Raw genomic sequence first — 18,093 nt, forward strand, 5'->3', positions numbered from 1 at the left:
GCTTCACCTCCTTGGCTGCTTCTCTATACAGATAGATCAGTCCTTGCTCAGTGTTTCTGGCTCCTCTTGCCAAGGGGGCATGGAACTTGGCATCCCAAGGGCCAACGAATGGCACCTTGTAGCCTAGGAACATTAACTCCCTTTTGAGTAAAATCTGGCAATCAGGAGGCAGGAGACAGGAGGTAAGCATGCAGATATAATGCCCTCCTTCTCTCACACTGATTCTCAGGGGCACTTTATTTTCATATAGCTTTTCAGAACTGACACCTGTTGCATTTATTCATGGGGGCAAGTACTGGACACACAGGGAGCAGCCATGCATCCCTCACTGCTCTGCCTCCCTTCCTTCCCTCCCTCTTTCCTCTTTGTTCTCACTTTCAGTGCCCTGTGTTTGCATCTCCCCAGTAAAGTATTAATATTTAATTCTTGCTCAGGTTACTTATTCTAGAGGACTCAAACTAAGAAGATTACTAAGCTAAGGATAAATAGCAGCATAACTATTTTATGCACTCCAGCAAGATGAAAACAGTGATAGACAACAACTCAGTAGACTTCAGTGTTTACTAAGGATATTTGACGTGACCTCTTACACAACCTCCTAAAGAGACTTAAATTTTCTGGATCTCACGTTCTCCATTAGTAAAAAGGAGATGTGAAGTGATGCATTGCCCTGTGCAGCACTGAATGTAATGAGCGGATTAACTATGGCATTGATCTGGAGGGGAACCTGTATAATACAGGTTTCCACACCTTCTCAAACCTGAGAAAGATTTAGTAGGTCTAAAGTAGGGCCTGAAATATGTACGTTGCAAAAGATACCCAGGTGCCACTGGCAAACAGCCAGGGTTGGTGACTGGCAATGTGGAAAGATCACTTTCATTTGTAAGAAACCCAATTAAAACTAACAGGAACCACAGAAGACATTTTTATTTTTCCCTTTCTGAACACAGTTTAATTTCTTGTGGGTTTGACTTGCAAATCAACTACAATAATTTTCAGTGGGAAGGGTGGTCCAGGCCTTTGAGCTCAACCTCTTTCTCAGGAAGAGAGTAAGGAATTTTTTCCACACATCCATGATAAATGATGATCTTCTATTCTATGCTTAAATAGTTTCAATAAAAGAATATCCAAGATTCATTTTTTGACTCTATAACTGGCATCTGCAGAGGGAACGGCCACCGTTACAATGACAGCCTCCACAGACTCACCTGAAACTGTGAGATGTCATTGTTCTTTCTCCATCTTTTAATTTTGCTTTCCTCTGTGCTGACCTCATTCTTGGAGACTCTCTTCACTCACTCATGGGTATATCCTACCAGTTTAACAAATCTTGCAGGAAGAAAAGCCATCCCTTTTCCAAAATTCCAGCAAAAGTTCCAAGTCTGGATTCCTGCTGAATCAACTATGGTCAACTAAAGCATCGAAGCAATTTCTGTAGCCAGGGGGATAAACACTCTGATAGCCAGAAAGCTAAACTGACAAGCACTCATCAGTGTAAGTTATATATGAGGGTAATTAGGAGTTCGATCCTTGGCCAGGGAGCTAACCTACATGGTATAGCAGACCTCTCCTGTCTCCCCCACTGCTCCCCTCAGTAGTGTATTTCAGTCAATCTGCCTATTCTGTTCCCCACGCCGTACCTGGTGAATCCTCTCACCCCCCCCCAACCCCTCTGTATCTCTGGCCTACACCCCAGCTCTTGTATGCATAAATAAATAAATCTTTAAAATAAATGAAAAAAATAATGAGTCAAGCAAAACCTGGGGAAACTAGAAAATACTTTAAGATTAGTAAAAATAAAGATGAAAACATATATAAACTGATGGGATTCAGCTAAAGCAGTACTTAAATGACATTTATAGCTGTAAATACCTAAAAAAGGAGAGCTCATACTCCTCCCCTCAAAACCCAAGGAACTTGAAAATGTAATTAAAAGATTCCCAAAAAATGTAATTACTAGTTCTACTAGTAATTTCTACCAAACCTTTTTTTAATAAAGATTTTTATTTATTTATTTTTGCATAGAAGAATTGGAGTATAGGCCAGAGGGGGCGGGGGCGGGGGACGGTGAGAGGATTCACCAGAGACAGAGTGGGGAGCTGAACAGACAGAGCTACTGAAATACACTGTTTAGGGGAGCAGCAGGTGAGAGGTCTGCTGTGCCATATATGGGTTAGCTCCCTGGCCGGCGATTGAACTCAGGACTTTGTGGTGATAGCGTTGAGACTTAACTCCTACGTCACCAGTGAGGCCCTCATACCACACCTTTAAAGATGATCTAATACCTGTCCTTAAACTCTTCAGAAAACTGAAGAGGGAATGCTTTCAAACACATTTTATGAAGCCAACATTATCCTGTATCAAACATATATAGATAGGACATCATAATAAAAAGAAAAACACAATCCAATATCCCTGATGAATATAGATGCAAAAGTCCTCAGCAAAATCTTAGCAAACTGAATTTAACAATACATTAAACAGATCATACACCACAACCAACTGGGATTTATCCCAGGCATGTAAGAATCGTTCAACATATGCAAATCAATCAATGCAATTCACAATGTCAACAGAAGGAAAGATAAACATCATATGACCCTATTAATAGATATAAAGCATGTGACAAGATCCAATAAATGATAAAATAAAATGATCTAATAAAATGGTAAAATTTTTCAACAAAACAGAGATAAAATGAACATACCTCAACATGACAAAGGCCATATCTAACAAAACAATATCTAATATAGTAGTCAGTGGTGAAAAACTGAAAGCTTTTCCTCTAAGATGATGCAGAAGACAAGGATGTCCTCTCTTATCAGTATTATTTAAGATAGTATTGGAAGTCCTATCCACAGCAATTAATAAAGCAAATTACTATAAGGGATGAATATGTCAATTTTCATAACTTTGTCCAAAGGAAACGCTGCTCAATAGTGTTGATGAATGAATGGCTGAATGATGAATCACTCAGACTACCAATCCTAACTGGGTTTATAATATACACAGTTTTACCAGTTACCCAAAGAGGGATTAAAAATTATTAAAATAAGTTATGCATTCATGAATTTAATAGTACATTGAAAACCTGAAAGGTAATAAAGATTAAAATAAAAGACAAGTTAACATGAGGGGATGCCAATAGCTGATGAGTGAAAAATACTCTCACAGCTATTTGGCTTGCGTAAGTCATTAATTTTTTTTTAATTTGAATGATTAGACAGAGCATCTATTCTCCAGTTTGTCATAGGTTTAATCTTCCCTATTGCCTAGACCAAACCTAAATCATAAATCTTTGTTACCTGCTTAGTACGGAGCATTTTAATCTAGGATCTCAGTTCTGCTAGGAAGGCAAAGTGAACAGAGATTATACCCATGATTTATCATTTGTAACCAATGGATAAGATTCAGAAATGCATTATAGATAACACAAATTCATAAAAAGACAGCCAATGAAATTGGAACAATACCAAAGTTAGCAACAACATAACTTAGAATATATGACACTGGAGTGAGGGTAAATTGAAGGAATAACTATAATAAAGAAATTACATTCTTATCAGTATCCATTAACTTGGAAAGAAATGAAATAAAAGCATAACAATTTTGGATACTTTAAATTACTTACATTGTTTATATTTTATTAGTTATATTTTAAAATGTAAGTGTATTAATATTTGATTAAAATGGCTCAACCCTTTCTGATCAAAAACAGAATAAAAGAGCACTAGAAAACCAAAAGTAAACACACAAACAATAAATGCCCTAATCCAGATGAAAGTTAAATTACTCATAAATGGTGTTGTTCTCTTCTAATATGCTTTTGCCTTAACTTCCTTCCTTTAGAGCAAGCCTAAGACAACTCCAGCAGAACTTCAGGAACCCACTTATTCTCAAGGCAAGAGCTCACTGTTCTCAAAGTGCACTTACTGTCTTTATCTGAAAACCACTCTCTAAGACAGGTCTGCAAATTTCAGCACCAGTATTTAGCACCCAAATTCAGTACATAATTTAGATTGCTGTAATGCAGCATGATTATTTCTAATGTAAAATATCATTCAATAATAGGCATTCATATAGCTGAACTATCTTTCAATTATATTCTGAACATCCTATTAGTGGAGAAAATATATTCTTTGTATTTTAATATTTCACAAAGCCTGGGACAGGGCTAGACATTGTAGTCCATACTTTGCTGATTACCTGTTTTATTTATGGGTATAACTCCTCGAGAGTGATTCAATTTAGTTTTCATTTGTGGAATCCCAGGAACATAGATCTTCTTGGGAATATCAAAGTGTTCTGGAAGGCTCAGTTCTGTTGTGTATACCACGGACTTTGGCTTCTTCAACTTTGAGATATTAAAGAGCAAACACGACTGCAAATAAACAAAGAGAAAATTGGAATGCAATTCTCTTTCCCTCTACCTCCAAAACACAGAAGATAGCATTATGTCCCTTGGGGGAAAATCCACCAAGGGATTGAATTTATTCACTTCTTTGGACATATTACTATTTAATTAGTAGAAGACAATGGTAATAAGCTTCAAGAATCAATGGAGTCATCCTTTGTGATAAAGTGCCTCCCTCCTTGAGTTGATTATGATTCTTAACATTTACCCATCTTCTCAGTAACAAGTTAGTCCCCTGTCTTTTACTAATGATAATTTTGTGAATATATGTGTGTATATACATACACAAATATATGTTTATATATACACACATATATATGTACATACAGACATTAGTGACAGAAGGTGAGTTACAAAAAAATCACTTCCATTCACATGTTCCTCAAGATATATTGCAGCACAACATTATCTTTCCTAAAATGGGATACTGAAGATAAAAGACAATTTTTTTTACGAATAAAACAAGCAATGCAGAGCACAGAGGTAGAAAATCATTTATTCTGATTTGGATGTTCTACTGCTAACTACGCAGTGTAGCCCACCGCTTAGAAAGGGCATTCTTAGAGCCACATTGTCTGCATTTATAACACAATTCTAAGTAAATATGGCCACGTTATTAACCAAAGCCACAACATCTTCATTTGTAAAATATGGTCAATAATAGTATACACTACCTATCCCTGCTATGAATATTTAAAGTACAAAGAAATGCCAGGTCCTTGGAAACATATTTTATGTATTTAATAAATGTCTATCATTGTCATCACCATTGTTGCTGTCATCATCTTTATTGTTGCCCTCCTTAGCATTATCATGTTCTCATTACTCCAAAAACAAATGTTAGTGCTTTTAGCAATCCCATTTATTTTGGCAATTTAAATCATGCAATTGCAGAAATTTAAATTAATTAATTTTCTGTTATTGTAAACAAACTTCATATCTGCAACTACCTCTTTTGCCTAAATGTATATCATCTGTCTTTATAAATTCAGGTCATTCCAAATATGATGTACTTTCTAAAAGCTCAAGGTGATAGCTATAGCCAAGTATATCTTTCAAATTTCCTTTTATAGGAGCCCTCACACAATGCTCGGGGGAACGTGAACTGGTCCAGCCACTATGGAAAGTTGTGTGGAGGTTCCTCAAAACACTAAAATCCATATGATCCAGTGATTGTACTCCTAGGAATCTACCCAAAGGACACAGAACACTAATTCAAAAGGAAACCTGCATACCTATGTTTATTGCAGCATTATTTACAAAAGCCAAGATATGGAAACGACCTAAATGCCCCAGAACAAATGAATGGATCAAGAAGGTGTGGTATATATACACAATAGAATACTACTCAGCAATCAAAAAAGATGTAAGAAAATAAACCACAAATAAATAATATCGGATGGTTCACTAATTTCCTTTTTTTAAACATATTGTCAAATTTCAAAATTTCAATGACTTTTCGTGCTATTTATTCCAGAGAATAAAACATGACTTTTAAAATACAAATTTGAGGAGTTAATAGAAAACATAAGGAAACCACTCTGTAAGCTCTGAATCTTTCCAGTTCTATTGAGCATATCATTAGACTAAGTTTATTAATGGCCAGCAGATTATGAATTCAATAACTACTAAGTACCTGAAATACAAGTTCATGAAAAAAAGGTTCTGTCCCTCTCAGTACATAGATATACCATATTACTACTATCCCACCAATATCTCAAAAATTCAAACCACAAAGGGTTGTGCAATAAAAAATCAGTCAGATATCTCACTTTTCTTGGGTAGAGAAGTGATTACATTTATTTGATAAGATTTGGCCCTAAACAGCTATACTTCAAGGATTTTAGATTTTTATTTGTCACATGATATTATTTCATGGTAATAGACTAAGAAGTGGAAGCTATGCAGAGTAAGAAAAAGAGAAATGACAGGTGGGAAGGGGGTTAGGATCAAAACAGGGGTGGGAAGAGCACAAGGGACTATGGTGATGGTACACAGGTGAATGGGTGGTGGGGATTTCATGGCGACTATAGCTGAGATGAGAAAGTATTCGTTGTACAAAAATGAAGAATGATGTAAAAATACATAAAAAAAAGAAAAAAAGAAATGGTAAAACCTAGGCTCAGTGATATTTTGTCACAAGTCAGTGGAATCCCCTTGGCCTATTCTCTTAGTATTTGGGGGTTTTGGTTTATATCCTTATCAGAGTAAGAGGATGAACTACACGCCTGCACAAATCTTTTATTTGTTTTCCAGCATTAAAATACAATAAAGTCTCCAACCTGATCTGGGCTATAGTCCCTGCCCTGTTAGTGAAAATAACTTAAGTCTTTTAATGTCCCAGTCCTTTCATTTTCTGTACAAGTATAATCCTATCTTTCCTAAATTTCTCCACGGAATCAATAAGATAATTTGAAAAGTGCACATAGAGGGAAACAAAGGTATAAATTACTATGCAAAGAGGTATTTTTAAAATTAATCTTGCTTACTGTCCTGTTGCAAAGAATATTAACACTGCTGTTTTTCAAGAACGTATTGGCAATTGCTCTTGAAAAGGAACCTTTGAGACTAGATGTACGTAAGCAAAATAAGGTGTGTAAATTTTTATTTGTTGTAGCTAATACCATCATTAATTATTAGAGACCTGTGCTTAGACTGCATTTATTTTAGCATTCTGACAAATAAAAAAGATTATCTTTACAATGCTAAGTATTTTGTTATAATATATGTAAATGAAGGTAAAACAGTAACGATGAAAATATTTACCATTCACTCCTCCATTAACAAAGATTTTGTGACTATCGTTGGCACAGCACACATCTTAGTGTGTGCTGTGCCATAAATTCCCTTGTTGGAGACACATAATAGATAAACAAATAAATATAGTACTTTCAGGTAGTAAATGCTATCTGCTGAGAAACTGAAGGAAATTTAGGGTTTGGAGAGCAGCTGGTAGAAAAAAAAAAATTTTGAATCCTTACTGACAGCATTCTAGCAGAGCAGAAGTGGATGAGGAGGCAGCCTCTAACAGGAGGGAAACACAGCGAAGGGAAGAGTCTGAAGTGCTTGAAGAGCAGCAAGGAGGCCTGTGCTAAGAGAGCCAGGGGAGTGAGTGGGTGCCACAGAGGAGCTGAGACCAGGAGGGTCATAAAGACTGTCCTGTGGATGGTGCTTTTATCCTGACACAAGCTGCAAAGTCAGGAAAGGAATGTGCACAGAGTAGCAACGTGAGCAGGTGGGCATACCAGAAGCATCGCTTTGACAGCTCTGTGGAGACTAGATGGAGCCTCATCGCCATTATAAAACGGAATTCAAGCTATAATAATGTCTATAGTAATAATAACAATAACATATAGAGAGTACTAAATATATGCTAAGTATTTTACTTAATCACCACACTCAGTTTCCATAAATTACCAATACCTTCAGATGAAAAATTAAATTAAAAAACTGGAGTTTGATCATTTTGAAGTAATCAGCCTATAGTCACACAGGGAGATAGTGTTAGTCTGGTTCTCAGCCTGGTAATCTGACCCAAAGGGTAATCCTTTCTGATAGACAACAGAAAATCCTGGGCAACATTTAGAATGTTTCCCCACCCACCCTCTCCCAGAGATTTTTATTTAATTGCTCTGGAGTGGAGCATGGGCACGGGTATTATATTAAATTCTCCAGGACAGTCTAATGTGCAGCCATAATTGAAGTCTACTATGAATAAAATGAGTACACTCTAATGCCTAAAATTACCTAGTTGAATGCTTTCAGATTTATTATTTAATGAGATTTAAACAAAGAAAAAGTCTACTGTCTTTCTGGGGAAAACCAGCTTTCATTTTTTAAATGTAAAAATGCTGTTATGATTAAGTAGAAACAGCTCTGCATATTTCTAAAGAGAGAATAATGTAAGTACATGACCTGTCCCTCATGCCCACCTCAATCTTGGTCAGTCCCAGGAGGGCGATAGCCACACGGACACTACTGCTGTCCAGGGTGCCTGTGATCGATCTTCGTTCATACTCTACCCTTGACATCTGTTGCTGTGCTGCAAAAGCCAAAGCCTTTTCTTTGGCTTCATTTGTCAGTGGCAAATTAAGTTTCACATCCAGGACTTGACCGAGTTCACACTGCAAATACAGAACTGGATCTGTCTTATTTAACCCTAGGAAAAGCAAAAATATTCACGAGTGCAATGATCATTTATGCCCTTGACATTGTTATCTACTGAACTGAAATATAAAGCTGCAGTTATGGGCTTACTTTAACCATAGCAAAATATAAATATTTCTTGTAGTCTTAATTCAGTGACTCACGAATAAGTCTTCAGGAAAAAAAGATACTCTACTGGCATTCTCCAAAATGAATTCTATTCAAATGGCACTTTCATAGAAATATGAAATGCTCAATAGTTCACTGACCATTGTGTTCCTATCATATGGTAGAGGAATAGAAATAAATGTCAAGACAGATATCTGTCAAGAAATGGAAAGAACTTCAATTTTCTGTCATTTACAAGCTTATACGTTAAACTAGAATATAGGGTAGAAGTTCAGGTTATAATACAATATATAGAATTTGAGATTTATAGAATATGAAATGGAAAGTTGTGTTGAGTAAATATTCTGTATGCCAAGTTTCAGTATTTATCCAAAGATTGAAAAAAAAAAAGATATTATTTTAAATCGAAATTTTCTTAATTGCTAAAATGGCACTCTATTCCATGTATGCTGACATAATAAAGTTAAAAAGGAGCCTTCAAAACTCTGATTATATAATTGCTATGAAGATTCTTAAGTGACAATATGAGGAACAGAGCGGTCCTTCAACATTATAAATGAAATAAAGCATATAGATATATAGATATATACTCTACCTTCTTCAGGAGAACGGTGGTAATCAATTGGAGTCAAAGAATCCATTGGCAGGAAGCTGGAAGGCAAGGGCATAGTGCCACTTCCTTCTAGGATATATATTAATTCTCCAATCTAAAATACAACCACATAATAGTATTAGATTATACAACATCAGAAAACAATTCTGATAAATCTGTTACTAGAAAAATCTGTATACTATTAGTGTGTGGCCACGTGGTATCCTGGGATCCCCAATCTTGTATACTCTAAAGGGGTGCAACCATCTATGCCCATAAAGACAAGGGATAATATGAAAGAACTTTGATAGGCTAATACGCATAGAGAGAGAAGAAAGGATAAGTTTCCCAATAGAACACCCAAAGTTACCCATCACCTTGCAGGTAAATCCCCAACCACACAGGGTTGGCCTGAAGTGGGGCGAATGAGGCCCAAAAGCTTGCCTCAAGTTGAAGGCAACTTCTAGTGGGGAACCACAAAAAAGGGGCAGAAGGGGCCAGGTAAGTCTGGGACAAGGCAAAATTATTGTACAAATCATGATAATGGCTGTCATTGTCAGCCTCTCCCATAGGTCCCTCATCCAAGGGTCTTTGCATATCTATCCTCCATGTGTCTCCTTCAAGCCTCAAAAGTCCCCCAAATCCCTGCTGTTAGTCTGAAGCCAAGAAGCAAGTACACCCTTCCTCATGTCTCTCTCCCTGAGTCCACCCTCTTTCCATGTTATATACATTCACCTGGCCACTCAGCTCTGGTCCTCAGGAAGTGGGTTCTACCTCCCCTAACCACACTATAAAGATACCAATGCAGTGTGCAAGTCTCAGCAACATAGACCCAAAATGGGTGAAGACTTAAATACACATCTATCACTTTGCAGTGGAAGCTTTGCAAGCAACCAGAAGATGAAGATGGAGTAAGAAAGAAGTTTCCAGATGGCAATGACAACAGTTGATCGCTATCACTACAATTACACTTGCTAGACTGCTAGCTTAAAGTAAAAAAAGGACCATGCAAACAAAAATATTTTCCCTCATTCTATTATTTATTGTTTGATGGCAGTGCCATCATTTTTGGAACAGTGTATATTTTAAAGTGTAGGCTTTCAAAGTAAAGAAAGAGGAACTGAAAATCTTTTGGAATAATTAGGCTAGTAGCACAAACAATTAAACAGAGAGAGTCAAAATTAAAGTAGCGGCAGCAACATGACATAGGGAAAGATCAGCAGAGGTAGACAAGCTGGTTTGAATTCTGGCACAGCCACTTACTAGCTACTAAGGAGACAATTTGGGTACAATTTCAAGCCAGTAAGAAGCAAACTGCCCCAGCATCTTATGTAAGCTATGAAACTGGATCTCAGCATCCTGTTTAAACAGGTGGACTAAACTGAGGACTAGAAGTTCTATGTTTTTGATCTTGTTCACACATTTTGTCCCACCAGACTGACCAAACCCATGCCAAGCTAGACAGAAAGTGTGAATCCTGAATAGTAATTGCCTTACAGTTTCCAAAAAGGGAAAGCCAAGAAACATGCATGTGCAGTGCAAATGCAACCAGCCTGCACATGCCTGGGCACAGCCCAAATCAAAATAAACCAAGACACTGCCCTCCTTACCCACCCACTTGGACCTGACCATATAAATTTCTCCTCCTGGCTCCTCTCTTGGAATCACACCACAAGCTTTGGCTCGAGCTTCTAATAAAAGCTTGCCAGGTCCACCTTCATCCACCTAAATCCACATTTAGATTACTAAATCTCTGAGTTCATTTATGCCTCTGTACAAATGGGATAAACAATAGCTTAATTTTAGGAGTACAGAGGTTAAATGAACAGTTGGGGGAGAGAGGGAGAGTCTTTAAAGACATGTAATAAAACCACAATGAATGGACCTTATTTATACTTTGATTCTGAAGGATAGCAGAGTATGACACTGCAAAATATCCTACTTTGGTATATTGCTTTTTTGAGCTCAAAAACCATCAAATGCAGGGAGAAACTTTCTCTGCAAACCGTATTTTGTTACAGACAGAAACTCCAAAAGGAACTTAATTATTGCAAATCCCTTTTCTGAGAGTTTCGGCTCAAGGAAAATTGATTTTTTTTCTTTAATTCTGTAAGTTTATTTTTTTATTTTATATATTTTTACATCATTTTTCATTTTTGCACAATGTATGCATTTTCATCTTGGTTATAGTCCCCACACAATTCCCACCCCCCCTTGTTTTGAGTCTGCTCCCTTCCCCTCACCCCCATAGTGTGTCTCTGGTTTATAGTTCCTTGCTGATTTTGATTTTTACTTTACTATAATTAGCCTTTATTATCACAGGAGATTAAACTAGAAGTCAACACAACAGCTCGACAAAGTTGTCACAAACTGTCCCCATTTGTAAGGGTCATTCATCTTTCCTGGACTCAATGACTCTCCTCTAAGAGGCCAACATGCCACTCCCCTTTCCCTGTAAAGATGGTACTAAGCCTAAATTCTAAGCCACTTCAAGAAGTTACTCATTTTTTCCCTCAGCATTTCCCGTGTGTACATGAACTGTAGATGTTAATAAACTTCCATTTGTTTTTCCCTTTTATTACAGGGGCCTGAGCTGAAAACTCAGAAGAGTGAAGGAAAGAGAAGAGCAGAAAGAAAATTATTTTCCCTACAGTACAATGAAAACAAAGAAACCATAAATGAGATACTAGGAAAAAACATACAATCACCAGACATTTAGAAGAAATATGAACACTGCCTGGATGTTTGAGGTTATTACAAAAAAAATACATTTTTTTTAGTAGTAATGACATCATGGTCATGTCAAAAAAGAGACTCGTTTTGTTGTACACACCAAATTATTCATGGATGAAAGTATGTGATGACTGGAATTTGCTTCATTATAATCATGAAACACAAACACTGTTGAAGGGGTGAATAAAGGGTATTGGGGAATTTATTTTACTCTTATTTCTAGAACTGTATTTTAATTTTTCATAGTAAAATCTTTTTAAAAAAATGTTTACATCAGAGAAGGGAGAAGGATTAAAATAAGGGTGGGAAGAGCACAAGGGACCACGGTGATAGTTCATGGGTGATGGGAATTGTATGGGAACTATAACCAAGATGAAAATGCATACATTATACAAAAATGAAAAATTATGTAAAAATATATATAATTAAAAATAAATAATAAAGGCATAGAAGCAAAAAAAAAAAGTTTACATCTTAAGAGAGGAATGATAGCATAAGATGAGGAAAAGGGGACGTAACACATATTAGGAACCCAACCTTTTGCCTAGCACCCATCAGGACTTAACAGACCCAGCATCTTCTAAACATTCATGTACAAACAAATCAGCAGAGGATACTGTAAAAAGGCAAGTCTAACTTAAGTGATCTGAAGTGGGTAAAGACTTAAGAGCACCAGTAAAAACAAGGGGAAGCAAATTTTGGTTCCAGCTACACAACGGAATATCTTACAGCAGGATAGTCCCTTACCTTCCAAGTCTAGAGACCATGCCAAAGGAAGTAAAACTGGTTCACTGGAATTTATGCTATTTTTTTTTCCAGAAAGATGTCAAAGTCCATGGTCAATTATAAGAAGTCCTCATAGAAGGTATTTTATTTTTCCTATATATCTAGTTAAATGCAGTTTACAAATAGCACAGCTGTATGCAACTTTACAAGACAACCCACTATTAATGACCCAGAAAGGAGAGATACAAACACTGAATTGGCAGGAAAGTTTAATCCCAGCTCTGCCACTAGTTAGCTGGGTAACCTTGGATATGTCATGAACAACCGATATATAGAACAACCTCAATCTTAAAAATAATTAAAAAAAAAACATTTCTATACAGAAAATCCCCATGTTATTTCACAGATCTTAAATTCTACTCCTTCTCTTTTCTTAGGTCTAGATCTTGCTAGGTTTCTAAATTTATTTGTTTGAGCTGCTGTGACAACAATTTATTATTCTGATGGCTAAAGACTTCAATGTTTGATGGTTAGGCATATGAAAGCTAAGCTAAAATTCTAAAATGTTAATTCCACACACTCTAGAGAGAGAGATCATTAATCACTGTAGGTGACTACTTGACTTTTCCATAATTATAATGTGAAACTGACCAGCAAGAATAATCACTGTTCTTTAAAAATACTATTTTTCATAGAGTAATTGAGCTAGAAGACTCAGTAGTGGTGAGAAAGACTAAAAAGCTTTGTATGCATGTACTGAAAAGTTCAACTTTCTTAACAAAATTTAAACAAAATCTTTTTTAAAAAGATTTATTTATTTATGCATACAAGAACTGGGGCATAAGCCAGAGGTGTGGGGGGTGAGAGAATTAACCAGAGAGATTGGGGAGCAGAACAGGCAGACTGACTGAAATACACTGCTGAGGGGAGCAGCGGGTAAGGCAGGAGAGGTCTGCTGCGCCATGTGGGTCACCTCCCTGGCTGGGGATCGAACTGGTGCCTTAGTGGCTGGAGAAAGTTTGATAGCGCGTGGCCTTTTTAACCTCTGCGCCACCAGGGAAGCCCCTTTAACACAATCTTTTTTTTTGGGGGGGACAGATTTTTTTTTTTTAAAGATTTATTTATTTATTTATACAAGCACTGGGTACAGTCAGAAACACGGGAGGGTGAGAGAATTCACCAGAGCCAGAGCAGAGAGAAGAACAGGCAGACTGACGACGTACAATGCTGAGGGGAGCAGCGGGCGCCAGGAGAGGTCTGCGCGCCATGTGGGACCCTTGCCCTGCGGCCGGGGATCGAACCAGCGCTGTGGAGGCTGCGGACAGCTTCACAACCCATTGCTCAACCGCTGCGCCACGGGGGAGGTCCCCCTTTAACACACTCTCAATTGCATGCCTCAAAGATGATTCCACATTTGAGAAGGCAGCATATATTTAAATGGCATAAATAATGAATATATTCTTTAATAAAAATTCATGATATGTTGTATATCATCAAATAAAAAGCTGGGCCTAGGAACTAGAAGTCATTGTGGCAACGAAATTAACAATCTCTCTTCTGCTTTATCACATTTTCCAAAACAGTTTCTATTTCAATTATTGCCATTAATTTGAAGTAAATGAAAATTTGCTACCCTTCAGTGTGAACATCACTCAAACTGTCATTAAGAATGATCTTTATGGGCCTCCCCTGGTGGCGCAGCGGTTGAGCGCTGGGCTGCGAAGCTACTCGCAGCCTCTGCAGTGCCGGTTCGATCCCTGGCAGCCGGCGAGGGTCCCACATGGTGCGCAGACCTCTCCTGCAGTGCCCACTGCTCCCCTCAGCAGTGTATTTCGTCAGTCTGCCTGTTCTGTTCCCCGCTCTGGCTCTGGTGAATTCTCTCACCCTCCCGCGCTTCTGACTGTACCCAGTGCTTGCATAAATAAATAAATAAATAAATCTTGGGGGGGGGGGAAGGATCTTTATATCAATATTCATCTTTACAGTTCTCTCTCATCTCCTTCCTTCCCTCCCAAAATAGAACATCATCACTTCGTCTTTCATCATTGCTTCTCACACTTTTCTCTCTCTGTCCTTACTGCTAGTAAACAAAAAGCAGAGAGCTGTATAGAATGGTGGTAAGGGGAGTAGTGTATAGATTGCAAAGGTCTTTTAGCCAGTCTTTAAATCGATCTCTAGAGAAATCTCCCATTTCTGTCTTCAAGTTTTAATCTCCTCTATGATTATGTCCCAGAGATATTTTCTAAACCAAAAGTATTTTCTAACCAAGTCATGTCAGTGCTCAGTACTTTCCATTGGCTCCTGATTTCAACAGTAATAATGCTAATGATAAGAAGTTAAGTTACTCAATTTAAAAGCTCAAAATTCACTAACCTCCTCATTATTATTCTCACCCATCCAACCCATTTTCTGTCACTGCCAACGAATCATACTCAGAATCAGCAATTCAAGTGTCCATGAAATTCCATATTTAACTATTTACATCATGTTCTTCTTAGAATGTTATTCTGCTATTCTTCTGTGCGAACTCTGTGTTACTGGAAAATTTCTACTCATCCTTCTTAAACAAACTCCTCTTTTAATCAACTATCCTTTCCTCTGCTATTATATAAAGATGTACAATATTTTATCAAAAACTTCAAAGTTGCTGAGAGACTAGATCTTAATTGTGCTCAACAAAAAATTATATGATGTTATGAAGGTATTAGCTAATGCTACTGCAGTAGTCACACACCATATAAATATATCAAACCAATAGGTTACACACCTCAAACTTGCATTGTATTATCTCTCGATTACATCTCAATTAAAAAAAATCAGAGCATCCATAAAATTCACATGGGTTTGGAAAATTAGGAATTACTGTTCCAATGTATTCTACATGTCATTTAAAGCGGTATTCCCCGAACTTAAAATATTGGTACCCCTGAGCCAGGTAGGATCTTAACTGACTAACTGGTAGTATTATCCATAAGCAAACCAGAGGAAATCACCAAGAATAAATAGCTAACACTGGATTCGAATTCCTCTTTTTTGATTTTCTTCACATATTTTTCATGAAAAAGGTTGCAGTGCTTTTTGTAGGATGATGATTTCACAATAATTGGGGAAGGAGATGGGTGAAGTGGGAGGTCTTGCAGTGTCGAGGGTGTTCGAACCTCGCATAACTTTGTGAACATTTATCACATTGATGTATAATTTAAAGTTCATGTAACCTGCCCCCATATTGTTGGCAGGCATCCTGAGGTTAATGAATGTTTTAGTGTTTATGGGTTAGATGGAATTTCATCTTCTCTGTGTTTCCCTGGGGAACAACTCAGGGGTATAGCCTATGGGGAGGACTGCAATTACCCCCCCCAAAAATTAATACTGTTGCAATGAATCAAATGAAAAAATCAAAGGGCAAATGAAATGTGGCTTGCTGTTAATATCATGGAAAATAAAAGAAACTACCATTAAAATATAATCAGTCTTTCCAGCTATAAAAATAACTTTCATAAAACTGAAGTCACTTTGCCTAAATATAAAATTGCATAATATATTAGCATAATATAATCTAATGGTCTTACCTTCACATTCAATAAAATTAAGCAAAAATCAATAGTATTACGGTGTGTACATAAGTTATGATTGAAAAAAGTTGCATATTGATTGTAGAGTATTTAAAAATATACATACCAGGGACTATATTAAGAGTCAGAAAAAGAGACTAAGAATGACCTCAGTCATAGTACAAAGCATTGGAAGAGGGGTCCCATTTATTTATGCAAATATATGGAAATGACAAGAGTGACATACAATATACTTGTGGCCAGGATGACCGGTGTGGCATAATCTTAAACCAAATCATTGTAGATGATAAGTCAATGAGAAGGTCTTGCAGGGTTTTTATTCCTGGCTGCTGTCCCCCTTTGTCCTGTCAACTTTTTATATTACTTGGCACGGCTTAAGCTCTGGAAAGCATATAGTGCCTATATAGAGCACAATACAGTGATTATAATCAACAATACTGTATAAGAAACTTCTTTGCTGTGCGAGGGCCTGGGTGTGGGACTGAACCAACTTGTATAAGCACTTAGATGCTGACTCCCTTTCTGGTTTCCTCAAATAAGCAATACTCAGACTAGCTCTGACCAAACTTTGTAGACAGAAAAGGCCAGTGAAGAACAAGAAAAAAAGTCTACAAAGGGGGAGAAGGAATATAATGTGTGTCAATAAAAAGAAACACGGGTTGCAGTAAGAGGGTCTGTTAGGCCACAGCAAGTGGATGCAACTGGAACTTATTCTTAACCCAGGGCCCATGTCAAGGAACCATGCTTGATGTTTCTGTGCCCCCCCCCACAGATGACCCAGCAATCCTGTTGTTTTCCCACTGTCAACACAAAACAGATGTGCACATGGGCAGCACAGCAAGTGTGGCACTCAGGGTCATGCTGGGATACTGCTGTAGGTATGCACTGTAGGTAATGCTTTGTGTGGGGAATTCTATCAAGTCTCCCTTCCAGAAGGTACAACTCTTCAGGGACTGTGTCATGAATCTGTTCTGGAATCCCCTTTAGTTTTTCCCTGCACACACGAAAAAGCACAATTTCTTTGGATTTCTGGTATTTGAGAACATGAAATTTTTTAGGGTTTTTGTAAGCTTTTCCCGAAGGTAAGGATTTCTATATTCACTGATGGAAATTTTGTAAAACGATTTCTACTTTCAAACTGTAGTTAGTCATTTGATTTTTTATTCGAAAGTTCACAAGGAGTAGCCAAGATGAAACAAATGGTATATTTTCTTGATAGCAGTGTTATTAGAAATGTTTTTGTTTTACACATGGCAAGCTATCAAACTGAAGTCTAATTACTTTACAATTTTCAACAGGTGGTTCTTTTTTTTTTTTTTTTTTTTAATAAATTTTATTGTTATATTCCCCATACAATTGCAGCCCCCCCATTCTGACCCCAATCCTCCCCTCCCACCCCCGCCCCCCTAAAAGTGTCTCTGGTTCATAGTTTTTTGTTGATTTTGATTTTCACTTTCTTATAGTTATTCATTTTCCTGGTCCCTTATTTAAGTTTTCTAGATTCCTGCTATGAGTGAGACCATCCGGTATTTTTCTTTTTCTTTTGGCTTATTTCGCTGAGCATGATCCCTTCCAGCGCCATCCATGTTGCTGCAAATTGCATGTGTTTATCTTTTTTGAATGCTGAGTAATATTCCATGGTATATATGTACCACATCTTCTTGATCCAGTCATCTATTTTTGGGCATTTGGGTTGTTTCCAAAGCTTAGCTATTGTAAACAGTGCTGCTATAAACATAGGGGTGCAGGTGTTCTTTGGAATTGATGTTTCTGTGTCCTTT

General features: G+C 37.3%; 1 protein-coding gene across 1 annotated transcript in view; it reads right to left on the minus strand.

Annotated features, from left to right (window-relative positions):
• CFAP47 (cilia and flagella associated protein 47) overlaps positions 1 to 18,093 on the minus strand; it is a 330,871-nt gene that overhangs the window by 140,545 nt on the left and 172,233 nt on the right. Inside the window, exons 42-44 of the mRNA XM_054695900.1 lie at positions 9,285 to 9,396; positions 8,347 to 8,573; positions 4,207 to 4,381 (exon numbers count right to left, since the gene is read on the minus strand). Of these exons, the coding sequence (XP_054551875.1) occupies positions 4,207 to 4,381; positions 8,347 to 8,573; positions 9,285 to 9,396 (514 nt within the window). The remainder of the gene's footprint in view (positions 1 to 4,206; positions 4,382 to 8,346; positions 8,574 to 9,284; positions 9,397 to 18,093) is intronic.

This window comes from Talpa occidentalis, unplaced genomic scaffold (assembly GCF_014898055.3).
Source record: "Talpa occidentalis isolate TD23 unplaced genomic scaffold, MPIMG_talOcc4v2.1 talOcc4.15, whole genome shotgun sequence".
Taxonomy (NCBI): Eukaryota; Metazoa; Chordata; class Mammalia; order Eulipotyphla; family Talpidae; genus Talpa; species Talpa occidentalis.